Here is a 16,207-nt window from a genome sequence, read left to right as displayed (position 1 = left end):
TGGCGAGGGCGCGAGTTATAGTTACCTTAAGTCACGAGTTCTAGTTACTTGAAGTAACTCTAACTAGTGATTTCTATGGTTTCGTAATGTTTAAAATGCAGGACTAACTTTAATGTCCTTGTAACCTTTTGTGTTTTTTTATATGATAGATGTAGGGAAGCACCTCTTTTGACATAGTCAGTCTCGCTTTGTTCCTGGTTTCTGGTGTAATTTGAACTGAAAGTGCACTGGGTTTCTGCCAACTAAGACCCCAGTGCAAGATCTCTTTCCCCCAAAACTGCACAGCCGTTTTTCCCAATTGGCAAAACATCTAGCACCCACTGTAAGTGCCTAGTAAATTTTTACCCCTGGTACCTAAGGCCTGGGGAACAAAGTAGGGTCCCTAACGGTTGCAGCATGAATTATGCTGCCCTAATGGACCCCTCACCAAGCACATGACCAGCTGCCATTGCAGGCTTGATGTCTTGGTGAAGACAAAAATGAAAACACTACATGGCACACAGCTTGTGTGCCATGTCCCCTAAACCCTGCATGCAATATATGTAAGTCACCCCTTGAGCAGTCCTTACGATCCTAAGGCAGGGTGCATTATATTACATGTGAGGGCATATCTGCACAATCACATATGCCCCTGCAATATCTTCGTTGATTCTCAGAAATAGTAAGTGACCAGGGAAGCTATTTTAAATGCATGTGCTAGACACTGGTCACTACAAGTTCCCCAGATACATGATGGCTTCTCTGAACATAGGGTTGTTTGGTATCAAACATCTCAGCTTAATAAACCCTCACTGATGCCAGTGAGGGATTCATTCATAACTTCATGTAGAGGGCACCTTAGAGGTGGCCCCTGAAAACCTACCAGATACTAGTTGATTGACTGGATGGTCCTGACTAGTTCAGCCACGATAGGGGCATTTCAGGACCTCCAGGGTGACAGCCAGTGCTCACGAGGGCCGGAGACAAAAGCCTGCACTGGGCAGGGGTGTTACCACAGGCAGGATTGACATTCCGGGGTGGGAACCTTCAAAGGCATCCGCCTTTGTAATGCAACCAGGATCTCTCCAGATGGCTGACCAACACCGCCCCACTCCCCGCCGCCTACCTGCCTTTGCCCTGCCCCCCTCTTTTGGCAGCAGTACAGGCAGGGAAATTAGGCAGATCAGGAGGTGTGCCCTCTTCATGCCAGTCCCACCCCAGGTGGACGAGCTGAAGAGGACACTACTTCTTAAATTCCTCCATCTTGTTTGGAAGGAATTAGGTCACTAGGGTTAGGGTTATGGCCACTTCCCAGCAGAAGTGGTCATAGAAAGCGTGTAGTCACTCTAAAGGTGGGCAGCCTATTGGCTACTTCCTGGTGCTCCTTGTAACACCCCTAAATTGAGTATTTTAGATGGCACCCCTGAACCGTAAAACTCAGATCCTGGCGACTTAAGAAGCAAAGGACAAAGAGGAGTCACACCTGCAGAAGAGGAACAGAAGAAGCAACTGACTTTAAACCAGCCTGCCTGCTGACCTCGATGGACTGTGCCCAAAAAGATGACTGTCCTGCAGCTGCTCCTCCAAGAAACCCAGGAGGACTGCCTACCTTTCACAAAGACTCAAGACTCCTGTGAACACCGGCTGCTTTGCAACAAAGTCTCAAGAATGGACTCTGCAGCCTCCTGAACAGCAAAGACCAGCACCCGAAGTGACCTCTTCACCCAATGTCCACGACCTGAGTTGATTCCAACCAATGGTGCCAGCAAAGTTCCCCAGCTGTCCAGAGTCCGCATCCAGTGTGGTCTCACCCACCTTGTACTCCCCCAAGTCGCCTGCAGCCTCTGCACACAAGCCACCTATCCTGCAGACGTTTGGTGTGAGAAAACCGGACACCTCTAGCAACCACTGCACCTATCGCCCATGACCCCATCTGAGTTGGGTCACTGGTGCCAGCGACGTCTCCTGGCTACCCTGAGTTCGTGTCCACCCTGGGTCCTCCTCTGTTGGACTTTCCGATGACACCTTCAGCCTCAACACACAGGACCCCCTGCCTATGAGTGCTCCTGGAGGAAGAAGCCCTAAGGGCACTCCTACATCTATTGCCCCTGCATCCTGGAGAAAGGGACCAAAAGTGCACCTACATCCCCGAGCACCCCAAGTCTACAACCTGTTTGCGGTCCCCTACTGGCTTCCTAGCCAGAGCCTACAGCCTGTCATCACAAGGACCAAACTCCCATAGGAAACCATTGGGCATCCCAACACCTTACTGCACCCAGCTGCCCCAGTGCTGCCTGAGTGACCTTCTGGTGTGGTCCTGATCAGTGCCCATACTTCCCTTAACTCTCTGAGATTGGCCTTGTAAGTTGTTGTTAACCCTGTGTTTGATGAACATTGTTTATCTCAATAGGATAACATTGAAAGGAACTCTGAAAATTGCACTGTCTATTTCTGAAACTGCAAAGTATTTATGCTTAAAAGTCTACTTACCAGAGTACGAAGTTCTTGGGTGTGAAACTTATATAAAAGGAATTGCTATGTTTCTAAATTAGCCTTGGATTTATTCTTTGAGTGTGTCCCATTTACTACCTCTACGAGTACAACAAATGTTTAGCACTACCCTCTGATAAGGCTAACTGCTCATCCACACTACCACACAAATAGAGCTTTAGTCCTATCTACTTTTGCCTCTGCAAATCAATTGGGAATTCCACTGGACTCTCTGCATGGTGTACTTCTTTTTAGTGCACCATAAAGAGAGCCAGCTTCCTACAATAAACATAAAATATCAATAATAAACGAAGCACAAATGAAAAATGTGCAGTTGAAAATACGAATTCTGTGGTGGAGCGGCACATAAGCAGAAAACTTCAACTACACATCAACAGGAACCATCTCAAGTGCCAAACGTGAGTAGAAGCCCAAGCCTTGTTACTCTGCACCAGTCTGTTTGCTCAGTCAGGTAAAGACCAAATTGGTAGTTTCATTGGGTGCCAAGGGGACAATCTCATATTCCAAATTCAATCTCCGTAATACCCCCGGACAAGTAGGGCTGATATGTTGATACTACAACAAGAGATTAGGAGCTTTTGCATCAATGGTTGCAAAGATTTCTAATGCCAGTGCATTCTTGTGTGTTGTGACAGACATTTGTGGCATGCCATTGCTTCTTGTTAAATAAATTCCCTTTGAAGTACAGAGAACACACCATAGCTTTGCTCCACAAGGGAAAGCTTGTCTCATCCGCTTTAATTGATTCGTCACTGAATGCTTGGAACAGTTTCAGGCATATGGCAACAGGAACAGTTTTACATCTTTGTGATTGACTAAAAAGCACATCTGTCCAGAGGTCCAATTGGACGTACTTTTTATGCCTTTTGATGGCTAGCAGCTCTTTGGCAAACATGTTGACAAAGCCATACAAGCTATCAAATATAACACACGGTCACTTGGCACATTGCACTGTAGGCAAAGATTTGCAACACAAGAGGAGACACTCACACGGGCATTGCAGATATTCTTCTCCTGGTAATTTGCCACCCTGTCATATGTCTGGGTGCTAAAACAAGCCTGCATCCATGTCCAACCAATATGGTACATGGCTGCAGTCAGGAAGAACTTCTCTGCAAGAAGAAATAGTCTCCTTTTCTTTCAACAAATCCACAGTCCTTGCCAGCCTGAGTTTGGGCTGCCCTCATCCCTCTCCACCCATCCCAATAGGCACTCTTTCCAAACTAGCACCAAATTACATCAGACCACTGGAGTTTGGATTTCATTTGGCATGGTTGCAGGATAGAATTAGTCTTCAGGCTGCCCCTAACGCCACAAAGAAAGGTGCACCATCTACATCTAAAGGCTTTGCAAGCAGAAATCTTGAAACTTGGAGCTCGCATGCCTTTAATCCTGTATCCTCACGCTTGAAAAACGCTGTGCTACCGAGGCCCCTGAGTGGCATCACCAGCACCTCGAGATGGTCCGGGTCTCACTGCGCCAACTGGGGCTTGACTAGGTGCAGCATTGCTCGTAGAACCTCTGGGTGGATGCCTGCCAGCAGTGAGAAGAATGGGAAACTCCTCTACTGGCTCGCTTCAGGAGAAATGAAATTGCGTATAATCTCAAGTGTTACAGATGCAGTGGGCCACAGCCTCACCATTGATGAGGAAATGGCATAGTCTTTGGCCTTCTGTTATCCGGCTTATGTGCCAACCACGCTTGACCCCAACTGAAACATGCCACCTTGCTTCTTTGTGATGTGGCCCTGATGAGACTTATGGTGCCCTAGGCTGCAGTCTTTGAGTCTGCTATCTTGACGGACAAGGTGGAGGTGGTCATAAAGGATCTAAACACTGGCTAGACCACCGGAATGGACTGGTTTGCTGCAGAATATTCTCAATGCTTTGGTTCTGTACTTACACCACACCTGGCGAATCTGTACCCTGAATCTGCGTGGCGGGGCGCCTTTCACTCTGACTTGGGTGTGGCCACCATAGTATTTCTACCCAAAAAGGGACACGTGGCCAATACCTGTCTTACTGGCACATGTCACCGATTAATGCGGAGCGTAAGGTTTTGGTGAACAGATGGTTGCAAAGGGTGCCCTACCTTGTCCATGCCTATCAACGTGGCTTCATGCCCCATCAAGGTGCCATGTGGTCACAAATTCCTTAATGCTGTTACTGGTCGATACTTGGCACAGTGGACTGGGTTTACCTAAGCCAAGTTCTGCACTGCATAGGCTTTAGGCCCACATACTGCCGGCGTGTCCGCCTCCTCTATAAAGAAAGAGCCCGCTGCCCAGATCATCATTAATGGAGCGCTCTCCACCTTTTCCTATCTGCAGACGCACTCAACGTGGTGCCTGATATCCTCCCTTTTATTTGACCTCGCCATAGAACTCCTAGCTATGATTGTCCAACTTGATGCCCAGTTCTGGGTGTTGTGCTCGGAGAAGGGCATGGAGGATAGATCACAGATGATATGCTCCTCTGCCTAACTCAGCCGCAGCTGTCAGGTCCTCAAGCCCTCCATATCATAGTCGTGTTTGAGAAGGCTTCTGGCCTCCAGGTAAACTGGCAAAAGTCTCTTTTGGCCCAGCTGAAGGGAGATGCAGTGATAGTGAGTTGGCTAAGCACTATACCGACAACGCTTGAGCTTCAGACCCTTAATCTGGCCCCTCTGCTCGCTGACACCAAACAGGCGCTGTAGTCTTGGTCCACTCTACCCCTGAACACACTGGGTAGGTGCTTCTGTTTGAAATGTTGCTCTCCAAATACCTATATGCCTTACAAACTTTTCCATTCCCTGTCCCTGCCTCCTGATAGCTTAATGCTGTTATCCGTTCCGTCATCTGGCGGGAGAAACCGCGACGCATTATCTGTGCTGTTCAACATTTGATGGTGACTTGGGGCTGGCTGATATCAAGCTCTATTTCTGGGCATCCCATCTTTTGGCCAATAATGGTTGGATGACAGGGAGCTGAAGTGACACCACCTACAGAGCGGAGCTGGTCCCACTGAGTCAGGACAGGGTCTTGGTTACTTAAATGGCAGCCCTATCCCTACCACTCTGGACTCTACAAAAGTAGTGCTGCCCTACTGGTGTGCAGCTCTGCGATTGGGATCTCAAACTTACACAACAGACTCCTCTTTGGAATAGGCAGTGGTTCCATTATACACAACTTCCTGGGTTTTAGTCAGTGGAATAAGATTGTCATTTTGTCCCTACGAGATGTATACAGCGTTGCCCAAATGAGGTCCTTTGCTGAGCTGCAGGCCCCTTTTCCAGCTCAGCCACACACAGGTCCACAAATACCTAGAAGTTCGCCACGCTTGGACTGATGATCATTACTCAGACTTTGCAGATCTCCCTGAGTACAACCTGCTGGAGACCCACCTGCTAATGGATAGCATTGGCAAGGGTGGTGTCTTCCACACATATTGCTCATTAGTTCATCATGCTCTAGATACTGTCTGACGCCTTAAGCTGAAGTGGTAGGGTTGGGTCACAGAGCTTGATGAGCCAGTCTGGAGGGATGCACTTATGGCCCTGAGGGAAATGGTTATTCCGACCTGGATGCTATTTATTCAACTGAACTTTTTACATATGATGTATCTGACCCCACTTCTTCCCTGGTGGGCGGGAGGCTCACCACGCCCCAGTGCTTCTGCTGCACACATATGAGGAAAAGTTTTTCCATATGGTTTGGCAATGCCCGGGCATTACATCATTCAGAGAGGGCAGAGCCAGAATACTCATGCAGTGTTGGGGTGACAAATTGTGCTCACTCCCAGGATGGAACTCCTTGGGATCCTGGCCGAAAGAGGTGGGAATAGGGGGACTGGACACTGTTTGTTGGCATCGCCTCAACCCTGACCAAGCACAACATAGAGCGGAAATGGAGATCCCCGGCCCCACCCTTGATAGTGGAATGGCGAAGGGTGAGGTAGTGGTGCTTCAAGATGGAGACGGCTGTGTACAGAGCACCCAAAGCCTTCGGAAGCATGCGCAGGGCGGGGGCATATGTTGGGAATGCTACTGACTCGGAGACATTCCAGTACTGGAGAACTGATGCCAGTCCTCCAATGCCTCTGGTTGGGCTGTGGTGAGTGGGATGAGGGCGAGCAGGCTGGGAAGGTGGGGTTGAATTAAGGTGTTGTTAAAATGGCAATAAAATGTGGTTTATTTAAAAAAATCTTTTAACTTTTTCATAAAATGTGCATCAAGCCAGTGGTCAAATTCCAAATCAATCGGGTATTCTACACAATTATTTTCTTTGTATGAAGTATGTGAGGAGAATGCACCCAGTTTTAGAACTGAGGACACTGCTTCATCGAAGAACAATCTTTCACAATGGTTTCCCTGCTCAAAATTGTGCAGTCCATCAACAGGAATGATTTTATAGCGTCTTCTGACTTGGTGAATGCTTTTTATATAACACAGCCAGTTCCTTTGTTTCACAATCCATGTACAACACAACTTCAGAGCACTAGCATTAGGTCTTCACTCTGCAGTCAAAGTCTTTGCAAAATGTCTAGCTCCAGTGACGGCACACCTACATTGGCAAGGGGTGAGGTTGTTCCTTTAGTTGGATAACTGGCTCATTAGCAGGCTATCTTCGGAACTCACTTATCTGGTGGTAAACTCCACCACAAAGTTATTCGAGTATTCGTATCTAACCCTAAACAAGACAAATTATTTGCTCGTATCAGGTCAACAGATTGTTTTCCTGGATTCTCGTATATGCACAGCAACACTGAAGTCTTACCCTTTCCGAGAAAGAGGTGACAAACTAATGTCATTAGTGCAGGCAGTCAGCAGGCAAACGACAACCTCATTGCTCAGGTACAGGGCCACGCTGGGTGCACTCTCATCCCACATTTTCTGCTTGTGCAGTGCAGGTCTCAGTTCACTGGGACAACATAGTCTCCGTAACAGCGACAGCCACTTATGCTCTAGTACAGTGATGAGTACGTGCAACATCTGTGCTGGCCAGGGCATGTATTCCTGGATCCACAATTTTTCTCACCACACAAGCGTCTTTCAGTGGCTGTGTAGCTCATCTCAAAGACCTGTCCATGGAGAAAACGCAGCTTCACATAAATGTTCTGGAACTGAGTTGGGTGCAGTTAGCACTAAAATAATTCTTATCTTGCATGGTCAAACGATTTGCTGTTCAGAATAAATACAGAGCACTACATTAAACCATCAATGGAACATGGCACAGGCCTCTAAAATGTAGCGGTGGGTAACCTTAACAGAAGAACTTGGGGCTGCCAAATATGGCAACTGGAAAGGAGTCAACTGCAACTGTTTTTCAATAGGGTGGCACACCCCCTACCTGTTCACCACTCCTGACAATACACTTTGCAAGCAGATGGTGGGACCCAAGAGGCGGCTCTTTCAATTCCTTGGTCAGGAACGTTTGCATATTCTTTTCATCTAGTCCCTCTCATTCAACCAGTGCTACGAAAAGTAAGAGTTGTGCAGGTCACTTCTACTAGCACAAGTGTGGTATAGACAATTCTGGTACACAGGTCTTTCATTATATCTTTTGACTCACCTTTGGACCAGAGATCACAGTCAGGCTTTGCACCACAAACCACGTTCACTCAACTTGACTACCTTGCTGCCACTGAGTAGGGGAATGATTTAGAGTTTAGCAGTCAGGTACTCTGTTGCAAACGTGACCGATATCCCACCCGCCTTATCACAAGTGCCGTAGAATATAATGCATTTTGAATAAAGTGGAGATCTCCACCACTTTTGTGACTGAGTAAACTTTCTGCCAAACTCTAAATAAAATCCTTAATTTGGATCCCTCAGAATTTTGTATGATTGCTAGACTTTCTTCAAAGCAGCACAAGGATACACTACAACAGACTTGTACTTTTTCAAATGAGAGACAAATCTGTTTTGCAATATGGCGAGCAGTAATCTAAATCATGCATCCTCATGATGTTCTTGCCTGTTTACTACATCCAGTGAAATCTGGTATCAAACATGGATTTGTCCATGTCTACTTGCCTGACTTTTCTAGGTATCTTGCAACTCCAGTAACTCAATTTCTATTCTCTGCCAAAGTTATTAAGGAATTTATGAGAGGCCTTTTTTGCACCATTACTCTCGTGGCAAATCAACCACCAGCAAGTGAACTTAGTGTAGTGCTAGGGCCTCTTATGAGTTGTCCTTTGAGCCCATTTACAAATATTCTACTCAAATGCTGTTGTAGATTATAAAACAATCAATGTCCTGAATTTCTTTACAGTCTGGCAGTCCAGCTGAGAGGGCCCTGCATTCTTGAGACAATGAAAGCTGTTAAAATGTCTATGTTGGCAGCAGGAAGTAATTTGATAGTCAGCTCTTTGTTTCCTTTGACAAGCAGTACATTCCACATTGAGTGTCGGCTTACATCACTTTCTTGCACAGGAAATTTGTCAGACAACTCACAAGCAGTGTTCTAGGACATTCCCCTCCTGGCATAGCTGCGACAGCCACACTTTGCAGGAGTATGGATTGATAGTTACAAGGCTGCAGAATGGGCATCAAAGCCTAGTTTTCCATCTAGAAGACTGCAATTTGACAAGCAGTTCTGTACAACCTATTTAATTAATATGAGCCTCATCAACGCTTTTGCAAATATTTTTATACCTCTACTTGTGTGATAGTCATTATTCAAGCATGTGAATCTATAAAATATCCATAGATTCACATGTGACCAGTCCACCTCATATGGGCAATGTCACCGAGAGGAGGAGTCACTCGACGTCGTGGCTCGAAATACTTCTTCGAAGAAAATCAACTTGCACAACTCCAGACTTACACAAGATGGCAGGTGTATGCAAAGTATGTGAATCTACAGCACTACCTGCCATGAACAGATGCTTACATGGTAAGTAACATATTCCTTATAGCTAAATCACTTACTTATTACACTTATCTGTACCTGAATGGTGTCAGACACAGAGTTGTGGCTTGAACGATTGATGGTTCTTAGTTATATCCTCAACTGCACAGGCAATGGTAAAAAAGCATGACTATATCTGTTAATGTTGTGTGCTAAATATGATTTCTGGTCATGTAACTAGTTAGGGCAGTGTAAACTTGTGTCATAAAACTTGGAAAACAATAACTTGCGACCCTCTAGTTGTGTTGCATTTACACAAACTTAGCTTAAATAATTTGTACTTGGCTAATTCCTGTTCTCTGTCTGACGTTTTGTCTTTCTTTATGCAGGATGCCGCTGGACACATAGAACGCCATGCTGAAGAAGACAGCAAGATAGACACATGAACAAGCTGGCACCTCCCATATTGGGAAGCAAATACATACCTTGGACTGTTCCATATGTAAAGCGCCTTGTAACTCCTGTCTGCAGTCCCACACGCTCTTATCCTGTAACACCTATCTTTAACTTTCCCAAATCTTTTTGGGGGTGAAGAAAAGAGGGCTAACATTGCACTGTAGTGTGGTGTATAAATAAGAAACGTGTTGGAGCTTGAACCGAAAAGCATAATGTAGAGGTTTTGTTGATAAATGGCCACAGATTCAACCGTGCCTCTTCCCTATGCTTAAAGAGAGAACCTTTCCTTGATGTAACAGACAGTATGGCACTGCGAGAAGACTGTGCTGTTGAGGTTTGCAACCTATCTCTATAGCTGGTGAGCTTCACAATATTGCATCAATTCCCCACAACCTTTCTTGTGAGCTTACAAACCTCAGTTGGGACTACTACGTCTATCGAGCATGGCCATCAAGTGACTACTTTGCACTCATTATTAACTTAGTCAGGATTCAACTTGACCTCTATCCTTTCATACTTTTTTCTTGGTGCCAGACTATTTCAGTTGAGTAAAAGAGCCTCACTCCTAAGCCAGAGTTGATTAAACTGTTTTAGGATCAACTTTGCCCTACTGCTGTATCTGCATTCTAACGTGCGGCCTAATTTAGTCTGCTCCTCTCTCTGTTCATGATCCATGCCACTGGTTGACAAAGATGAAAATGTTTCTGTATTTCCATAGTTGGCATACCACCACCATCTCCTATGCATAAGCTTCCATGTGAGTGACACTGAAACTAGTTAGACCTCAAAGTGCAAAAAGAGAGAACACCGATCAATCTCCTCATGTGCACACACCTTTGCTTTGCAAGTCCCTGGATTCCAAACAGAAGCTGGGTTTAAATATCTGTTTAGGGGAGTGGTGAGGCAGGTAGATGCAAATCATTTAAGCAGTTAAGAAGTGATGAGATGTTGGGACAAGTTTAGCCCAGGCTGGCTTTTCCTCATCAGTCATATGCAACTGCCTCCCTCTTGTCTAAGAGGCCAGCAAGGAGTACTTGTGTTTTAACGTGGTTATTTTAATTGGTGTTTTTAATAACTGGCCTGCTCATTAGATACAGTGAGAAAGGGGGATGTGTTCTCCAACACCACATACCTAAACATGCCAGTTGCGTGGCAGATACACGTTTGATGTATTTTCGGGGTGGGAGATGATATTGGTTAGCTTCTGCATGCAACAAAACACAGTGAGGATGGGAGATCCTTAGGACGGTGATCAGCTCCTTCAAGCAAGTCTTCAGTACACACGATTTCACTCATTGATCAGAAATCTGACAAATTCATTTCTCAGCATTCCTTATGGAAATAAAGTGCGAGGAACTTGTCAGTAAACTGATATTCTTACTTAAGAGCTTCTCTCCTGGAGTCAGTTTATGGAGTTTTACAAACCTCTGCCTTTGAAATAGGCAAAGGTTCCTGTTTTTAATACTTTCTGTCCTTTTAATAACCTTTTACCTTGACTTTTAGTAATCTAGCAGATGCCTCCAACGATACCTTTTTTCAACCTGTGAGTCTGAGGATTTATTTGAATTTCCTAATTATGTTGTGGGCATGTAGAGAGAGCTATTTGTACCTGCTTCTAAATATGACAAGTCTTTTAATTTGAGAACCATCAATACTCCAAGACCATGAACAGATACTTCTGGTCTGAAACAGGCATTCGGCTGGCTGTTATTTTTTTTTACTAGCATCATAGATTTGGATGTGCCCAGAAGTGGGAGTAGGTGATGTCCATCTCACACCAGACTCCTCCTGGTAAGGTTTGCGTGTGTATACAAGAAAAGGCAGTCTTGGTGGTTTCTCACAATCTGTTAATCAGTGTAGACCTTAAACCCCAGGGAAGGAAAGAGGTTATCACGTGAAGGAACATTGTTGTCGTCATGAAGGGGTAGAGCCATGTGTTTGAAGATTAGCGTTTGGTGAGTGCAGTGCTCGTGTCATTACAGGGTTTTGTTTAATTTGAAAACTTTTCATTTCTTTTTTCTTTTTCTTGGTTTATCTTTTGACTAATGTTACCAATGTTGAGTGATGAAGACATAGGGTTTCATTGTGAGTATGCAGGGTTTTTCATGGAAGTCTGTGGGTTTGCACAGTTTTAAAGTGCTTGTGTTAATTGAACCAAATACTTTTGTTTTATATGTTCAGTTTCAGCTTTGACCCTGCAAATGTAGTAAGAGTTGTTGGTGTGTGTTAGAGAATTTAAACGTACACAATTCCGGGCTACCCAAATATGAGTTAATTGCAAAGTTTGTCAAGATAACTTGATTGCCATCAGTTTGAGGTGTTTATTTGTCCCTGACTGAGAGCCCAGACTGACAGCCAAAAGATTCCTAAGCCTAAACCAATATATACTTTGCTACAGTTTAGGCAAATAACTCTATTAAGGGAAGCAAATCGGGCCCAAATCATACACTGGTGGTGCACGGTGGGATTTTACTTGCATCAGACTATATTAAACACGCCTTAGTAAGTACATTAACCACACCCTACGTTTTAATACATTTAAAGTTGGGATCGGCGTGTGGCTCTACTAACTTAGGTCACTGCAGAACCGCTCCCAAAATCTCTCAGGGGCACAGGAACCCTCTTTAGCTACGTGAGTGTTGAGCAAGGTTTTGCCACACCATCATTACTATAGCACCGCTGCCTCAGCCTCGAGCACACAGCAGACTACCCGCAGTTCTCCTGGGTTATAAGCATAGTGATGCTGGATGTTTGAACCTGCAGCTGCGTAAGTGGTATCGGTTCAATTGCATTGCACCTGCACTGTGGCTTGTAAAGTGATGCCACTAGCATCAGATCCACCCACGCCAATTAACTCATTGGTGTGTATGGTGTATGTGTAATGAGCTCCTCTGGGTGTGTTCCACGACGGGGCAAACACTTGCCGCATCCTTGCGTTGTAATTTGGTGCATTTGTGCTAAGAAGCGACCCATGAGGGATGGATGCAGCGACATTTTAAATTGCACAAGCTGGACCCATATTTTCTTAACTACCATTTTGAGGACTACAGTCCTTCTAAACTGCAGTAGTAATTGCGTGCAGTTTTTTAATTTTGTGTGACTTTGTTTTTTACTGTAATATGAGAGCATACTGCATTACTGTAATATAAGTAGAAACATACGTCTCTGTGTAATGCACGCTCCTTACTTTTCTTTGCTGGTAAGTAGTGCTCTGAACTCATATTTCCACCAGGCCTGCGTCTCCACAGTGGAAGCTTACTTTTTCATTCGATCAGTGTTTTAATAAGCTGTCATTCATATAGTTTTGCTCACGCATCCTACTAGGGTATCTGTTTTTTTTAATAAAACACTTGAAAAGATCATGACACCTGCCAAGGCATAAGACTTTCGTGCTCCCATATAGGAATCCATAGTTAGATTGTTTTGATGTATTCCCATTCTTTCATATTCTATGATATTCCAGCTATGGCTATGGTTCCTATTCCAACTGTGTTATGACACTTGCCGACCTAGCTATGTTAACAAGATTGCTGTCGACAAGAAGGCAGTTTGGTGTATCACATGTTAAAAAAACTAACAATTAAAATATCCTATGCATTGCAGGCTAGAGTATGCCTGCTTTTCCCAAACCATGCTGATTTGTTCGTTTCAATTTTGGTTTTAAATTAGGGAAACGTGAAGCCCTTTACTTAATTCGTGTGTCAAGCACTTACTCTTACTAAGCAGGAACCTACACTGACATTGCTTTGTAGATATGTTGGTTACTCTATATTGTCACATTCACCAGTGCTAGATTTCTGTAAAGGTGTCTTATGACTTGTTACAGATCCTCAGTGTCAGTCTATGCTACTGACTAGTATTACCAACCACAAACTTAGTTTGATGAAGCAGTAAAATAAGTATTTGAATTGACCAAAGAGGTTAGTTGTGTTTTAATTTTGACATAACACACTGTGATGCGGCAAGTACTATCAATTTGTATATTATTAGAATTTTGGAGGAAATTTGTTTTGTGGAGGAGATAGTACAGATTATTTGTATAGCATTGTATCGTAGGCCCAGCTGTATTTATTGAATCTGTAGTTTTCCTTTGTAGTCTTCATGATAGAAGTACACAGCCTACAGGACCTAAGTAGAGAATATCTGAACTTGGTGGCCATTGGCTCTAGGCCACAAACTGCTAACATACATATGGAATCCAGCAGTTTTTTGGGGGGGTTGGCTAGCTACAGCACCAAGCACCATTTGACCTGGTTGATGGCACAGGTTTGGGGTCAGAGCTGGAAATGACTATTGAAAACCATTTGTTGATTGTTCGTTAAGGTGTGCCTGTTGACTTTTTGGATTTAAGGAGAGTAACACTGCACGGTGCAGGTTTGTGGTCGCATGGGTTTATTTGATTTTGAAAGGATTAAGTAAAACACTTTGAGTAAGATTTAGGATTATCATGATTAGTGTATACCTTTTTTTGAGAGGGGAATTTTAATGATGCAGTCTACTGTTCATAGCTCTGCGGTGGAGTTTGCACCCAATTTTGTTAATTATTTCTGACTGTCAGTGGAGGATAAACACCTCCTTTAGTTAGCTAGAGTCATACCGAATATTTTTTGTACTGATTGGAGGCATTGCCTGAAATGTATTATTGTTTAAGTTAATGTTGTGTTTCCTTACTACTACCCAGCTCCAGCAAAGAAAGGCTCAAGTGAAGCAACATTCGATATTCGAGTAGATCATGTGCTTACGTTGTGTATGGCAGCATGACATTCAGAGTGATGGTACAAAGTCTGATAAAAGAAGGAAATCATGCTACTGTCTTCTGGAACATTTGATGAAATGATCCATCACACATACTAACTTTTTCTTTGGTCAACTACCCAAGCATAGTGTTGCCCCAGATCAAGGGAGCAGCTTGGTGACCGTCCTGCATCTTTCTTTACCCTGGCCCTTTCTTCAGACCATCCCCTTCTGTTTTTGTGAACTTTAGGCAACTTTTGTGCTGGGCCTTACGTTTTCATTGCTGTAGCAGGACTGCTTTTAATGCTCATGGTGGGTAAGCTGAATCAACTTAAAGAAGACATGGGCGGAACTTGTTAGTATGGTCGCCTCCTCCTCTCGTGACTCCGAAACATAAAACACATTGACACAGGGTGCATGTTGATATGTAGGCCACACTGCAACCCAGCTTCTGTTTGCTCTCCTATTAGGGACACTTAGTGCACACGTTAGACTGTTGCCAAGTGTGTTGAGTTCCCTTGAGTCCATTTTTACATAGGAGTAGGTGGGAGCACAAGCAGGGAAGGCCACGTGTTATGGCAGGGGTCGACAGTCGGCATGAATTACAACAAAGGTGTCATAATAACCAGTTTGTATTGTTTGTTTAAATTGGGATTTTAAAGGGCATATACCAGAACAGAAAAACATCTGTTTGTCAAAATATATTAAGTAAGTACCCGTGTTAATATCAATAGTTACATCAATTTGCGTACAGCTAATCCGTTCAGGAAGATTCAAGGTAGCATTGTAAAAAATGCAATTAAGCCTGAATTTCTCTATAAATTCACAAATTTAGACCAGACACTTTTGGAAATTAATGTTGTCATTAATGTCTGACCATTAAATAATATCCTGCACCCTAATCAACTTCCCACTCTTATAAAGTCAAGCATGCTTGCATGAGTGACCTGTCCATTTTAACTAAAGGCAGAATTCTGTTTAAGAGTTAAAGTTGCTTGGAGTACGCGAGTCATATCAATGAGAAAGATCCAGTGACAAAACTGCCCATTGTGGCAGTCCTTCCTTAGCTTTGGCAGAAACTGAGCAATCATAATTCACTGTGCCTGTTACAGATACCTTTGTGAGTTTTTATAAGCAAGCCCCTCCGGCCACAGATCCTTGTTCTTGGCAGAGAGAACGCAAGAGTGTATCGTGGTGCATTGTACTTCACAACCAGATATGTGTCAGTCAAATGTTTCAGCCAGATATTTCAGTCTTGTGTACGGCCTTTCTTCCTCGGCTGTGATACTGTGAATGTTACTTACAAGAAAAAGAAATGACAAAAAAATAAAGTGTTTTATTTTAAATCTCTCTGAATCTTGTGTTCTGTTACTGTGTGGCTTATTTTATCCACCACTTCATTTTAATTTTTAGTAAAACTTCATCAGGATGCATTATTGTGTTTTGTTACACTTCCTTTCGAAGTAGCTGCTTTGTGTTATTTTGTAACTATAAGCACAGTTTTTGACTCTGAAGTTGTAAAGGATTGGTTAAAAAAGAAATGGTCTTTCTGAAAAAATGAGTAGCCGCAGAAATAATTTTATTACATAAGTATCTTCGTTATCTATAGTTTTTGAATAATTCATCCTTCTATATAAACCAACTTTTTTAAAATAATAAATAATGCACCCCTGGCCATGGAAGCTTGCTCCCATG

At 43.8% G+C, this 16,207-nt stretch overlaps 1 protein-coding gene across 3 annotated transcripts in view; it reads left to right on the top strand.

Annotated features, from left to right (window-relative positions):
* Nucleotides 1-15,858, top strand: part of ZNF106 (zinc finger protein 106) — a 331,145-nt gene extending 315,287 nt beyond the window's left edge. For all 3 annotated transcript variants that reach the window (XM_069208786.1, XM_069208785.1, XM_069208787.1), the window contains one exon: nucleotides 9,712-15,858. In XM_069208786.1, the coding sequence (XP_069064887.1) occupies nucleotides 9,712-9,768 (57 nt within the window). In that variant the 3' untranslated portion in view covers nucleotides 9,769-15,858. The remainder of the gene's footprint in view (nucleotides 1-9,711) is intronic.
* The last annotated feature ends 349 nt before the right edge of the window (nucleotides 15,859-16,207 follow it).

The sequence above is a fragment of the Pleurodeles waltl genome, chromosome 9 (assembly GCF_031143425.1).
Source record: "Pleurodeles waltl isolate 20211129_DDA chromosome 9, aPleWal1.hap1.20221129, whole genome shotgun sequence".
In the NCBI taxonomy this organism is placed as follows: domain Eukaryota; kingdom Metazoa; phylum Chordata; class Amphibia; order Caudata; family Salamandridae; genus Pleurodeles; species Pleurodeles waltl.
The sequence above is the reverse complement of the archived record's forward strand: the minus strand, read 5'-3'. Positions and strand labels throughout refer to the sequence as shown.